We start from the raw sequence: 13,130 nt of genomic DNA, 5'->3' as shown, positions 1-13,130 counted from the left end.
GCAGCGGTGCAATTGAGAATGGCCATATCCCTCCCTCATCTCCATTGGGCTAGCCTCGAGTTCCCGCTCCGTTGTACGTTTTGGAGGACTATTCGGGATCAAAGCCCGTGGTAATGCATGAGCAGCTAGAGTCTGGTGCGGGGGACACGTTGGAGCAATCGTCAAAAGAGAGACGAGGAAGCGGGCTCGTCCAGCCTCGATCAATCTTGCTCCACCCACCACCCTCAGAGATGCACGGAAGCCTCTCTGGACTCTGGCTTTGAGCTCCATCGATGGACGATGCGCGGTCTGACGCCCGCCCTGTACCCGACGGCCTTGCCCTCTCGTTTCCGGAGCATCTCGTCCTTCTCGACCTGCTCGACCCGCCCGTCGCTTTCGTTTGTCGTCTCTGCCGCAGTGGGCAGCCGCGAAGGGTCGATGAGCTCGTAGAAAAGCATGTACGGATTTTGTGCCAAGACGTCTTCGACGCTGCACGGGCGTACGGTCTCGTCTGATATCCGCACCCATCGTTCCTCTTGGCCGAGGTCGGAGGAAAAGGGGGGCAGGCGCCGGAACGACACGTAGTGCCCAAACGAGTGGCCGCCGTAGTGGACTGTGATGCTGCAGAGGCGGTAGTACCTCTTGCCCATCGACGTTTTGCTGCCCGCCTCGAGGTCCATACCCTGTCTGCCGTCCGTCCCAAGGGAGCCGCCCACGCAGAAGGGGGAGACGTCCAGCAGGAGCGGGAAAAGGACGGTGCGGTCGTTTTTGCTCGCTCCTCCCCATCCCGAGGTGGCGTTGAAAGTGGATCGGTTGAGGTGAAACACGAGCACGCGCGGAGGGCGAGAGAGCATGTGCTGCTTGGTACTCATCCGCGATGGGTGCTTGTCGAGCTTGATGCCGTGCAGGATGTCGAAGAACGGCGACGACGGGTCGTCGTCGAGCGCGGCCAGCTCGTCCTCGGACAGTCCGGACGACAACACCTTGGCCAGCCGGGACTCGCGCGACTTTGCCTCGCGCAGGCGCTTTTTCTTGGCCGCCGACGGCTTCGCGCCTTCGAGAGGCAGAGCAGACGAACCCGCCTCGCCGTTGACGCCATGGCCATTGGCCTGGGATGCCCTGGCAGATACCGCCGAGGCAGAGGAGACCGAGGCTTCGAGGCGAAGCACCTCGACCTTGGCCCTGTCCCGGGTCCGTACGAGGCTGCAGTGCCAGCAGATCCATTCGACCGGCTCCAGCTCGCACCACATGGCGAGGCACTCTTCCAAGCTGCAGGCGTTGGTCCCCGTCATTTGCGATGTGCGCGTGGCCTGGTGACGCGGTGGCAGGCTGAGGCTGATCTCCTCGGAGGAAAAGTGTCGGATGGCCTCCATGTAGCCGCAATCGAGGCAGATGGTTCGTTGCGCGAGGAGAGCGTTGAAGGGCGATACCTGGGGTATTGACTCTGCCGCTTCGGGCCTGCAACGTAGCGGAGAAGCCGGCAGGAATGATGCGGGAAGATGCTGTTGCCCCGCAAGAGACTCTGCATGGCTGCGGCTGTGGGACAGACTAGGATCCGAATAGACACCCTTGCCGTTCCAAGGCAGACTGGCGCCGATGAGGGCGCGGAGACCGGCCTCCTGTTGGGCCTGCTGGTCTTTGGCCTCGCGTGAGATGGCCAGCATTTCGTCGTCGACGGCGCTGCTGAGTAGGACGAAAAGTTCGTGCGCGTCCTGCTGCTGGTGCGCCGAGACGAGGGAGCGCAGCGGCGAGCTGTTCATGGTGCGTAGCGCATTGACTAGGGCCGTCGGGTTGATGGACGAGGCACGACTCTGGGCGGCGTTGAGTGCGTCTATGAGCTCGACGAGGGCGTCTGTGACGGGGGTGGGTACGTCCCAGCGCTCCGCGGCGTGGATGACATCGTCGAGATGACTTCTCAGCGCAGGCACCGAGGCGAGCGACTGCACGGTGGAGTTGAAGAAGCAGGTGTTGCCCGTGTTTCTCAGGCCGGCGTGGTGTGCTTCTGCGTCTGCGGTCTGTGTGCTGCGCTTGGGGGAAGTGGAGGCCGGCTTGAGCGCTCCGAGGCGGGCCGCAGCATGAGTGCCAACAGGACTGCGCGTGGGTGGTGCTCTGCGCAGAGGTTTCGACGACGAGGGCCTGGGTTTGTTGATGGGCGTGGCGCTGGGTGCGAGGGAGAGGGCGCCGAGACCGAGGCCGGCGGTGATTGTGCTCATGACATCGGCGATGTGGAAGCGGAATTCGGAGAGGGAGCCGTTGCGGCCCAGAGCGGCGAGGAGCCCGGCGAGGCTTAGGGATACAAGGATACCGATGGCCTGGTGGAGTATGGGTGCGGGGAAAGGAAGGAGCGCGAGGAGGCGGTAGGATTGGCGAAAAGGCGGGTCGACGAGTACGAAGGCGGTGGTGGGGGAGGTCATGCTCCAGGGCCGTCTGTGGCGACGGACGCGGCAGGACCGGAAACCAGCCTTCGATTCCAGCTATGCAGGCCGACGACACAGGAACGGAGGCGGGACCCGATCCCCCCCGAACTGTGTGAAGGCAGAGGGACCCAGGTGTGCGGTGCGAGCTGACGATGGAGCGAGCAGCGCACAGCGGATGAGCTAGAGCTGTACCATGCGAGCGTCACCGGGTGGGACACCGAGCGTGGGCGTATGCTATTCCGTGACAAGAGAGTAGGGTGGCAGCAGGGCGGTGGCGAGGTCGACTGCGGCTCGCTTTGCGGACCTCGATGGAGGAGGTGGTGGTGGTGGAATGGCAGGGTCGACGTGCGGACGCGGCCTCTTTGTCGCTTGCTTTTCCAGCCCCCCCAGAAGAGATTCTTGAACTGGTTCTTGATTTCCCTTGCATTTTTTGGCGGCTTTCTGTCTTCTTTGTTTCTCGAGGCATGCCGAGGGGTGCCCTGCCAGCAGACATCTGCACCCCAACGTCACACCTGACAACCTCGCTCGAACTGGACCCTCGTGTTGCCAGTCCAACAGGCTAGGGTAGCCCACCAGCGAGGGACGGCAAATATCGGCGGCGGCGGCGGCGGCGGCGATCAAGATCCACACTTTGCTCGCTCCTCGACCGCTCCCTCCCATCTCGACAAGCACCCAGCAATCGTCGAGGCACAATCCGCCATTCCTCTCTTACACATCACTCTGCTTCCACGCGCACATCTCACGCCTAGACTGTTCGACCCCGAGCCGGCAGCCACTGGCCGCCTCTACCTCGCCCATCGCCAAAGCTCCACCGGGCTTGGGCTGCTACGACGCATTCAGCGTCACGCTCGATATCCGCCAACGACGTTCCGCCTCTTCGTCCTCACCATACAGTAGCCGACGGCTAGAGCGCAGCATACCACGCTGCTTCTCGCTCCGGAACTCCACCGCACCATCTGCTCAGCTTCCCTTACCGGATCTCGATGCGACGCTCAGCATGACAGATCACCCTCCAACGCACGGGCAGGGAGACGCACCTCGTCAGCCGCCGGTACGGCTGCACTCACAGCAGCAGCAGCAACGACGCTCCCTCATCCTCGACCGCCAGAATGAGACCTACCGTTACAGCCTCCGACCCGCTTCAGTTGCCCGTTTCCCCCCAGACTTGGGGTCGAAACAACGCCCCGCTTCAGTACAGCCCCAGAGCACACCTGCGTCTGGCCCAAGGTCGGCAGCCTCGGAAAAGGCCGGACCCAGCCGCGAACCTTCGCCCGCCCCAACCAGACCCAAGTTGCCAGATGGCAGCACGGCAGGTCGCCCACACCCTTCAGAGGCGGCCAAGCGCGGACAGAGGCGCTTGAGTGCGCGCCTCGTCACCGACATTGACAGCCCCTCGCCCTCGGAGGCTTCGTCTCGCCCACCGTCTCGCGCACCGTCGCGAGCCGCGATGGATCGTCCGCTAAACGAGCTGGCACCCTCCGTTGGCCCGCCGCGCGCCTCGGTGACGGCGCTTGGCGAGCCTTCCAGCTCACGCGCCCATCGACCAAAAACCTCGGTCATAGGACTCCCCGTCGATGAGGCTAGCCGTGGCACTGGCCCTCGCGATGGGCTCCGGCTCCCGTTGACGCCGGATCATGAAGGCCTCCGGCGCAACAGCAAAATCTTTTTCTCCTTCCCATTCCCACACCCGACGACACCGGCAGGACCGGGCGATCGTCTCGGTGCTGGGCACTCCCCACTTGGCTGGATCACGGGGCCACTTCGCACAGTCGGAGGCTGGATCGATCGGGCGACCAGCGTCTTTGCCGGGCCCTACGAGAGGCGGCTGATGAACGAGGAGCGGCAGGATGACGAGCTCACGCGTCAGATCGTCGAACGGCTCGAGAGAGGCGAGGGCGTCGCCCCAGGCTCACGGAGGACCTCGCTCGCCGAATCGCTGCTAGCCCCGTTGCCGGGACATGGAGGAGCTGCACTGGACGCACCGTCCAAGGCTTGTCCAGAAGCAAAGGCGGGCCCGAGTGCGGGGGGAGGCACGGACGATGGCGACGAAAACGCGGGTCTTAGCAAGTACGGCACCTTCCCCCGTCAGCAGCAGCAGCAGCAGCAGCAGCAGCGGCAACAGCAGCAGCAGCGGCAACAGCGCACGTCATGCCTGAGCACGCTGACGACCTCATCGACCTCGACATCGCTCAGCGAGCCAGATCCATCCGACCCGTACGGCTACCGCCGCCTGGCGGGACCTGTGCTCTTGCCGGCGTACAACGCCGACCTGGCGACGAGGCGGAGGGAGCGGCGGAGGGCGCGCTCGCGAGCTAGGTTCCAGTGCATGGCGCTGTGGACCATCTGGACAGTCTCCATCGTCCTTGTTCTTCTCGTCATTGGCAGCGGCGCCACCGTCTGGAGGGATTGGAGGGACGGCAAGGGGACGCGGATCGCTGTGATGCTGTAGTGGTGGCGGCTGGTGACCGGCACGTGCCACGGACCGAGGTTTCCCGGTGGCGGTACCTACGTTGCGACATGTTGCCGACATCCACGCATCTAGATTGCTCAAAAATAAGTACGATAGCATGGCGCTGGCTAGAAGACGACGGCGGTAGCAGGCCCTCGTCGCCATGTCACGAGAGGAGCTCCCATGCACCATCGCTGATGCCTTGGACGCGCTGGTGGAAATCCCACAGCCGATCCTTGAGCTTTCCCCAATTCTGCTGACTGTCCTGGGTCAGGACGATTCGAAGCTGTCGATTGAGTTGCTCGGGCGCCAGGCCGGTCTGGAGCTGCACGCGTTGCAGAAGTATCTGCTCTAGCACGGACCTCTGCTCGACATGATGGCCGGTCAACTCGTTGATCAACGAAGCCCGAAGGTGGTCGAGCGAAAGTAAGTCGGCGAGAGCCTTGACCACGTTGATGGTTGCGTCGACTGCCGTTGTCGCAGAGGGTGGGGCGGTCTTGGTCTTGGCTGCTTCCCCTCTCCGCTGTGACCTCGGAAACGGCGCCCTGACCAGCACGAGGCTGGCATGCGTGGTGGTCAGTCTCAACCACCGGATCGGACTGCGATGCAGTGAGGCGATGAGCATCAGGCACTTTTGCGCCTGGTTGGGCGTGGGGATGAAGACGTCGAGCTCCTCGACGCGGCTCCAGATCGACATCATGGCAAACAGGGCTGGGTCCTCGTGCTCGTAGAGGGGCATCGACAGCATGATGCTGATCTTTGTGGGCCTGCAACCGTTCAGCCTCGTGGTGGGCGGCAGCGTGGGGACAAGGTGGGCCTTGTGGCGTCTGGTTACGTCCTTGGACCCGGACGAGGCGATCTCGGATCGGAGCCAGTTGGGCATCTCTTGGAGCTCAGAGGCCGTGTAGAGCGCACCGCCCTCGACCGGAGAAGCCGAGACAGCGGCGCCGTCGTTGGGCGCATGCGAGGAGGCAGGAGGGGAGTCGACGTCTTGGTACTCGATGCTGCCGCCCGATCCCCATGACCACGCCGGCTGCTGTTTTCCCAGCCTGTGAGCGGCCCTGACTTGGCCTGGATCGCGAAGCAGCGCCGTGGATTCTGAACGCCACAAAGAGAGGTGGGTGAGGTCGGGCCCAGCGTAATGCAGCATGCGGAGCATCTCATTGTCCCATCCCGCCGAAAACGTAGTCAGGCGCGATATCTGTGGCGAGGCGCAGCGGAGAAAAGGCCGTGTTAGCGGCGGCGCGACACCGTCGAGCCGAGAGGGCGGCCACGGCCGAGGATTCGGGGCAGCGATGAGGATGAGGATGAGGATGAGGATGAGGATGAGGATGAGGATGAGGATGAGGATGAGGATGAGGATGAGGATGAGGATGAGGATGAGGATGAGGATGAGGATGAGGATCAGGATGAGGATGAGGCTCAACGGACACTCACGTCGTCGAGGGCGCAGAAGAGGGCGCGGGTGTATCCGGCAAAGGGAAAGGGTGGCAGGGCGGAGCGCATGCGAGCATACCACTTGCGAAAGTCGCGAACGTGGCGCGGGAGGACGAGGACCGTGTAGAGGGCGCGCAAGGCCCAATGGCGCATCAGCCGGCTGACGCCGCTGAGGCGGACCAGGGCGCGTTGCACGTCGGGATCGCCCGAGGCGGCGGCTCCGGACGCGAGCAGCGAGACGGTGTACTCGAGGAGCTCTGGCGGCAGTCGAGGCAGCTCGGGCGGGGTCAAACACCCGGCAGGACTCGTCGGAGCATGGCCGGCGACAGAAGGGATAGTCGAGGCTGAGCTCGAGCCAGAGCCAAGGCGGTCCAGGGAAAGGGTGTCGACGCTGGCGGCAAGCTGATGAACGCCGTCCCTATCGCCGGTAGTCATGAGCGCCTCGCACCGGCTTCGAGGACCATGCAGACAAGCTGGAACGGCAGTAGTAGTGTCGAGGGGGGGGTTGGCCAGAGCCGGGCGGTCGAGGCTAGATGAGAAGGTGGCAGGCGGCGACGAGGCTAGCTCAGCCAGTTTTTCCTCTTTGGCTGCCATCATGCATGCCGCCCAGGCGCGGGGCCCGGCTAACTACCTCCACACATTCTTCCTTGTTGATTGTCGGCTGCCCCGTGGTCATGCCTCTCGGCCGGCTTCCGAGCCGCGCTGGTCCAGGCGGTGCGGCTTTCTTTGGTCTCGACTCTTGAGCCAGGCAGGCCTTCTTTGGTGCCGCCCCCCGCGCCGCCCGCTCGGCGCACCCTCCCTGGCGGCCAGCAGACCAGGGGCCTCAGGCCAAGGCCGGGTGCCCGGGTGGAGCATGAGACCGGAAGCCGTCGGGCCTCTTGGCTCCCCTCCCCCGCTCTGCCCCGCGCTCCGTAACGGGCCAGGCCAGGCCAGGCCCCTGCCCCCCCCCGCGCCTTGTTTTGGCTGCCTGCCCGAGATCGGCTTTGACGTCCTTCCGTCCTGGTTGGCTCCTCGTCGAGAACCGGCCCACGCCGCGCTCGTATCCTCCTCTTCCCCCCACGACTACCCAATCCCCTACTGAACCTTCCCTGCCTCTACTCCTCTCCCAACTTTGCACCATCGTCGACGCCGGTCACATTCGGACAGCTGACACCAACTCCCTGCGCCCTCTTCTCGGAATGCCATCCACGGTCGCCCGCCTTGCAACCGGCCCCTCTACCAAAGTCACCACCACCACAGTCGTTGCCACCGCGACGACTCCTTCGTAGCTCTTCCCGGCCCATCACGGCGCTCCGCGACACTGCGAAGCCCCATATCCTTGTCCACCGTGTGTCCACCGTCTCGTCCACCGTCTCGCCCAACGAGCTTGCGGTAGGCCCCGTCTGAGGCCAGTCCGATCATCCATCGCTGCCTGTCCCGACGCCTTCACGTCCCGCCCGAAAACCGCCATGTCGGCCTCGTCTTGCCATCGTGTTGGCGCCTTCGACCTGACCGGTCGCGTCGTCCGTCTCCATGTCAGCCCGACACGCCGCCGATGCCTCTCGCCACTCCCCGACCCGTCGTCGTCGCGCGCTGCCCGCCCCGCTCTCACTCGCAACTTTGGCTCCACCTCATCGGGCATCGACTTCGACACCGCCGGCCAGGCCACGTCCACGTCGCCCGCCGCCAGCTCCAGCCGCTCGTCCGCCTATGTCGCCAGGTACCGCACCCTTTCTCCCGTCCGCCAGCCGCTCATGGGTCCACAGCAGCCCCACGCCGTACACGCGCACACGTACACCTCTGCAAATGCCGCCGCAGTGTCTCATAACGCCTCGCAGGGCAAACACGGCGGCGGAAGCAGCGCAGACGGCACTGGCTCCACAACATCCGACCCGGCACCAGGCAGCGCACAACACGATGGCCCTCACCTCGAATCGTCGTGGGCCTTTGGCGGCGGCACAAAGAGCCAGGGGGGGCCCGCATTTGTCGGAAAGCAGGATGACGGTGCCGAGATCCCTGGAAGGTCCTCACCGCTCATCGTCATGGGCAGCGCCGGCAAGGGCGCGGTGCCCAACTACGGTAAGCGCAAGTCGAGCTCCACCTCGCTAGCCTGCGCCGCCACTTCCGCCGAGGCCGCACACATCAAGTCCTATGCACATAGCTACTCTCCCTCGACGCGGAGCGAGCAGCCGCTGCCTCAGCACGTCTACTTTTCGTCGCCCTCGTCCTCGTTCAACGCCTCGTCCTTCGTTGCGCCGGGCGTTCAGCCGCCCCTCGGGGGCACCACCACTGCTGGAGCAGGGCAGGGCTACCCTGGAAGCAGCAACATCGTGCGCAAAAGGACGGCGCTTATCCTGCCGGGCCAAGGCTCGCAGTACGTCGCCATGTCCAAGGACCTTTACAGAGCCTTTCGCTCGGCCCGTACCGTATGGCATCAGGCCGAAGAGGCGCTGATGCTCACGCCCAGCCAGCATGTCCACCATCCGCCAAGTGACGAGCGCGCTGTCGACACGGAGCAGCGGGCGGCGTTTGAAGCGGAGCTGCAGAAGAGCGATCACCTCGACACCAAGCGTGGGCTTTCGGCCAGTGGCACTGCCGTTGCTCGAGGCCGGCGAGGGTGGCTGCGTGACCTCGTCTTCTCCGGCGACCAGCTCGAGTTGACGAGGGCCGAAAACGCTCAACCCGCCATCCTGACCTGCACGCTCGCGTTTTTGCAGGTGCTGCGCAAGGAGTTTGCCATCGATCTTGTGCAAGATCACGTCGAGTGGGCGGCAGGTCACGGCTCGGGCGTCTACGCCGCTCTTGTCGGATCGGGCGCCGTAGGTCTGAGTGACGCCGTTCGCCTCTTGCGGCATCGAGGCCTCATTGCATCGCACTACACGGCCAACAACCCAACCCTCTTTCCGCCCGGCTGCGAGCGGCCGCAGAGCGTCTATGAGACGTGGGCGTTCGCCAATGCAGGGAGCGGCAAGGTGAGTCGATGACAGCCGCAACGCGCTGGATGAGGACAGATGCACGATGTTCTGGTGTGACTGACGTCTGCAAGGTGCGTTTCTCCCGCTCTCACCTACACTCCTCTCCAGGGTGCGGAGCTGCTGGCGGCAGGTGGGGGCATCGACACGGGAGGCGTCCCGTCGACGGGCTTGCGAACTGACGCCCAGGTGGCTCGCGCCGAGTCGGCCAAGCAAGGAGACGCTACCGACGCTGGCGCCGCACCACGTCGGCGGGGCTGGAAGCGGACACAGATGTCGGGCGTGGTGGTCAAGCCCGGCAAGCTGGACGCTGTGCTGCGTGAAGTCCAGCAGGTTGCCCACGACATCCGCTCCGGCAAGGTTTCAAGTGTAGCGTCGGACGAGGTGGTAGAGGTGGCCAACGTCAACAGCCAGCTGCAGATTGTGCTGTCGGGCAGCAGGGTCGGCGTCTCGTACTGCTGCGACCGCCTCCGGTCCAAGAACCTCGGGGCGCGCGCCGTCAATCTGCCAGTGTCAGGCGCCTACCACACAAGCCTGATGGAGGATGCATCGGAGGATCTCAAGCCGGCGATCCGTCACCTGCCGCTTAGGGATCCGCACGGCTTCAACCTAGTCTCTTCCATGGATGGCACGGTCCTGTCGGATTCCGCCAAGATCCGAGCCGACCTGAGCGGCGCGCTGGCGCGACCAGTGCAGTGGCTGAGCAGCGTCGAGACGTTGCTGGCCCAAGGCGTGGAGAGGTTCATTTGCCTGGGCCCAGGACGTGCCTGCGCGCATCTGCTGAGCAAGGAGCTGGCGCACCGCGACAAGCTCAAGGCGGCGCAGGGTGGCGATGTCGGCGAGTCCGGTTACGAGGTCTGGAGCCTTGCCACTGTCGATGATGTGAGTGGGCCGAATGCGGCTCATCGGCTTCCCGCACTACCGGGGCGACGCGAAATACTGATCGTTGAGCAAACCCCTGCCATCTCCGCCGTCGTCTGCTTCGCTCAGGTGCTGCAACTCGGCGACGCCCTCTCTGGCATCTCGAGCCCTTTGCCGCCGCCGGGTGTTTCCAGGGACATGGACCGCCTCGTGGCCGACTGAGCCTTCGAAGCCTCAGCCACAGCCACAGCTGCGCTCTCATCGTCGGTGCACTTCCCATCTGCGCTGCCGGTCTTGGAAAGCACATGCAGGCCTCTCCCTATTCCCCGTGATCCCCACGAGCCCGTCAATGTATGTACTTGTACGTCACTCGCTGGCCGTGGCCAATGCCTGTTGGCACACGCGCCCTTTCGCTCCCTTGCACTTCACCCGGCCTGGAGGCCATCCGGCCGGCCGTGTCCCGGTCCTCAGACTTGCCTGCCCTTTCTGTGTGTGACTACATACGGTACGTGTACGTACCTCCGTCGTACGGCGACTTACGAGGCGACGGCCAGACATCTGAGTCCGGATGAAAGCCGGAAGGGGAAGAGGGGGCGGATAACCGGTCAAACGCCGAACCAGGTCGCTGCCACCCAATCGATTTGCTGCCCGCCCCCCGGCAGCGACGACGACGACGACGACGACGACGACGTGCCCGGCTTCCTCAGCAGAGTCGGCTACAGGAAGAGTAGATACAATCTCTAGGCGTCCTGAGCGGCGGGTCACGTTGGCACATCCGTCGGCAGATGACCGAACGAGCAAGCAACAGCGCTCTCGGTGCTTTGCCGATCCGTGAGCGGGTGATGCTCCTCCACAATCGACCGGGTCGCGACGCCAACAGGGTCTGCGCCACAGATTCCTCGCCGTCTTCTCTTCTCCTCTCTCCACCATCTCTGCCGAAGCCGGACCGTAGCCACCACCCCGACAGAAGCGAGCCAATATGACTGCCCCGACGTCCGCATCGGCCAAGCCAATCGACTACCGCAGCCTGCTGTCGCAGACGGCGCGCAATCGCATGCCCTCGGCCATCCGCTCCCTCTATCCGGCAGAGCTCATCCCGGACATGATATCGCTGCTCTCCGGAAAGCCCAACGCTGAGACGTTCCCCTTCCATCGCATCCTCCTTGAGCTCAAACCTCGGGGCCCTGACGGAATCATCGAGACCATACCCATCGAAGGCGCAGACCTCGACGTCGCACTCCAATACGGCCCCACCGCAGGCATCCCCAAGCTTGTGGATTGGGTCGAGGAGTTCCAGTCCAGGCTGCACCACCGACCCCGGGTGACCAAAGCAGCACCGGGCGTGCACGGAGAGGCCTGGCGATGTTCGTTCGGCACGGGCAGCCAAGACCTCCTGACAAAGACCTTTGAGGCTCTGACCGATCCTGGCGACTCGGTCATTGTCGAGTCGCCCGCCTACTCGGGCATCCTCCCCAGCCTCGTCTCGCTCAAGGCCAGGATCTTTGAGGCTCACACCGATGCAGAGGGGGTCGATCCCATCTACCTCGAACAGCTGCTCTCTGACTGGGCCTCAGCCGAGGCTACCCGCACTTCTCCCTTCCCAAAGTTCATCTACACCGCTCCCACCGGCGCCAACCCCTCTGGCACCACCGCTTCCGAAGGGCGCAAGCGCGCCGTGCTGAGCGTCGCCCGCAAGCACGGCCTCATCATCCTCGAGGACGACCCGTACTACTTCTTGAGCTTTCCGGGATTGGGGGAGGATCCGGTGACGAGGACGAGGAGCAAGAGTTACTTTGCGCTGGAGCAAGAGGAAGAGGATCAGTGGGGCAAGGGCCGGGTACTGCGGTTCGACAGCTTCTCAAAGGTGAGTCAGGCAAGATGCCCCTCGCGCACCTCGAACCGAGAGCTCCGCTGAGCGTTTGCCATGGCCATCATGGCCCCGGCCGCTCTTATCCCAGATCCTCTCGGCAGGCCTCAGGTTGGGCTTCTGCACCGGCCCGACGGAGCTGGTCGACGCCATCGACGCCGACACGTCGATCCGCAACCTGCAGCCATCTGGGGCCAGCCAGGGCATCGCCCTGGCCCTGCTATCGAGGTGGGGCATCGACGGCTTCCTTCGCCACGCCGACTCGGTCGCGCATTTCTACAAGGTCAGTCTGCGGTCGCGAGGTGGCGTGCGGTGTTCCTGCAAGCTGCTGACCGCATCGTCTGCTCCCGAACCCGCTGTTCATCGCAGGCACGTCTGGATCAATTCGAGGCCAAGGCGCGCCACCATCTCTGTGCGAGCCCGAGCGTGGCCGAGTGGGTGACACCGTCGGCCGGCATGTTCCTGTGGATCAAGCTCAAGCTGCCGCCCACGAGGCCTTCGGATTCTGGCGATGGCGATGTCGACGAGGGCGACACCCTGGATCTCATCGGCCAGAAGGCCAAGGCGGCGGGCGTGCTGGCGCTCCCGGGAGTGGCCTTCATGCCTCCGCCTTCTGCAACGGGAGCGGGACTGGCTTCGGGCACCAAACGGACGAGCCCTTATGTGCGGACGAGCTTCAGCATCGTTCCCATGGAGCGAGTCGACGCCGCGTTCGAAAGGCTGAGGACGGTGGTGGTGCAAGCGTGGCAGGAAGCAGGCCTCGAGATGATCTGAATATCCAATCTAGATCGGGTCTTCGCAGTCTAAAACCTGGAGATCAGAGTCCTTTGCGCACGGACTTCAACACCCTCGCTCCGCGCGTCTGCGTGGCCCGGGCATTCGAGTCCAGCACAGCCCCTGCCAGGCCTTGCCTGGCCTGCCCGTGGCCTGCCCACCCGTTGCAGGCGATGGCGGTGCGTGCAGAGCAGAGCACAGCAGCAGCACGAAAAAGCGGCATCACGAGTCAAAAGCGGTGCCGATGCAAGAGAACCGTCCGGCAGCGACAGCAGCAGCGGCCGGGAACCCAGCAGCAGCAGCAGCACAAAGCTGTGCCTAGCTACATATACCTGCGCCGTACATGTCTTTGGACTCGCACAGGGCGAGCGTTTGGGTGCGTGTGTGTGTGTGCT

The 13,130-nt window shown here is 64.3% G+C and overlaps 5 protein-coding genes across 5 annotated transcripts; 3 read left to right on the top strand and 2 right to left on the bottom strand.

The window, feature by feature from the left end:
• Positions 1-224: 224 nt before the first annotated feature.
• PFL1_02597 (uncharacterized protein) lies at positions 225-2,393 on the bottom strand (the record flags this gene model as incomplete). Its single annotated transcript, XM_007880113.1, has 1 exon — positions 225-2,393. One exon carries the CDS (start codon positions 2,391-2,393, stop codon positions 225-227), a length of 2,169 nt encoding a protein of 722 aa, XP_007878304.1.
• A 1,000-nt stretch (positions 2,394-3,393) lies between these two features.
• On the top strand, positions 3,394-4,845 carry PFL1_02596 (uncharacterized protein; the record flags this gene model as incomplete). The annotated part of the gene is made up of 1 exon (XM_007880112.1): positions 3,394-4,845. The coding sequence occupies one exon, from the start codon at positions 3,394-3,396 to the stop codon at positions 4,843-4,845; it is 1,452 nt and encodes a 483-aa protein (XP_007878303.1).
• A 166-nt stretch (positions 4,846-5,011) lies between these two features.
• On the bottom strand, positions 5,012-6,717 carry PFL1_02595 (uncharacterized protein; the record flags this gene model as incomplete). Its single annotated transcript, XM_007880111.1, has 2 exons — positions 5,012-6,046; positions 6,283-6,717. The coding sequence occupies 2 exons, from the start codon at positions 6,715-6,717 to the stop codon at positions 5,012-5,014; spliced, it is 1,470 nt and encodes a 489-aa protein (XP_007878302.1).
• A 1,013-nt stretch (positions 6,718-7,730) lies between these two features.
• On the top strand, positions 7,731-10,316 carry PFL1_02594 (uncharacterized protein; the record flags this gene model as incomplete). The annotated part of the gene is made up of 3 exons (XM_007880110.1): positions 7,731-9,233; positions 9,345-10,115; positions 10,224-10,316. The coding sequence occupies 3 exons, from the start codon at positions 7,731-7,733 to the stop codon at positions 10,314-10,316; spliced, it is 2,367 nt and encodes a 788-aa protein (XP_007878301.1).
• Positions 10,317-11,073: 757 nt separating this feature from the next.
• On the top strand, positions 11,074-12,735 carry PFL1_02593 (uncharacterized protein; the record flags this gene model as incomplete). Its single annotated transcript, XM_007880109.1, has 3 exons — positions 11,074-11,958; positions 12,053-12,244; positions 12,331-12,735. The coding sequence occupies 3 exons, from the start codon at positions 11,074-11,076 to the stop codon at positions 12,733-12,735; spliced, it is 1,482 nt and encodes a 493-aa protein (XP_007878300.1).
• Positions 12,736-13,130: the final 395 nt, after the last annotated feature.

Source organism: Pseudozyma flocculosa (genome assembly GCF_000417875.1).
Source record: "Pseudozyma flocculosa PF-1 unplaced genomic scaffold scaffold00007, whole genome shotgun sequence".
In the NCBI taxonomy this organism is placed as follows: Eukaryota; Fungi; Basidiomycota; class Ustilaginomycetes; order Ustilaginales; family Ustilaginaceae; genus Pseudozyma; species Pseudozyma flocculosa.
The sequence above is the reverse complement of the archived record's forward strand: the minus strand, read 5'-3'. Positions and strand labels throughout refer to the sequence as shown.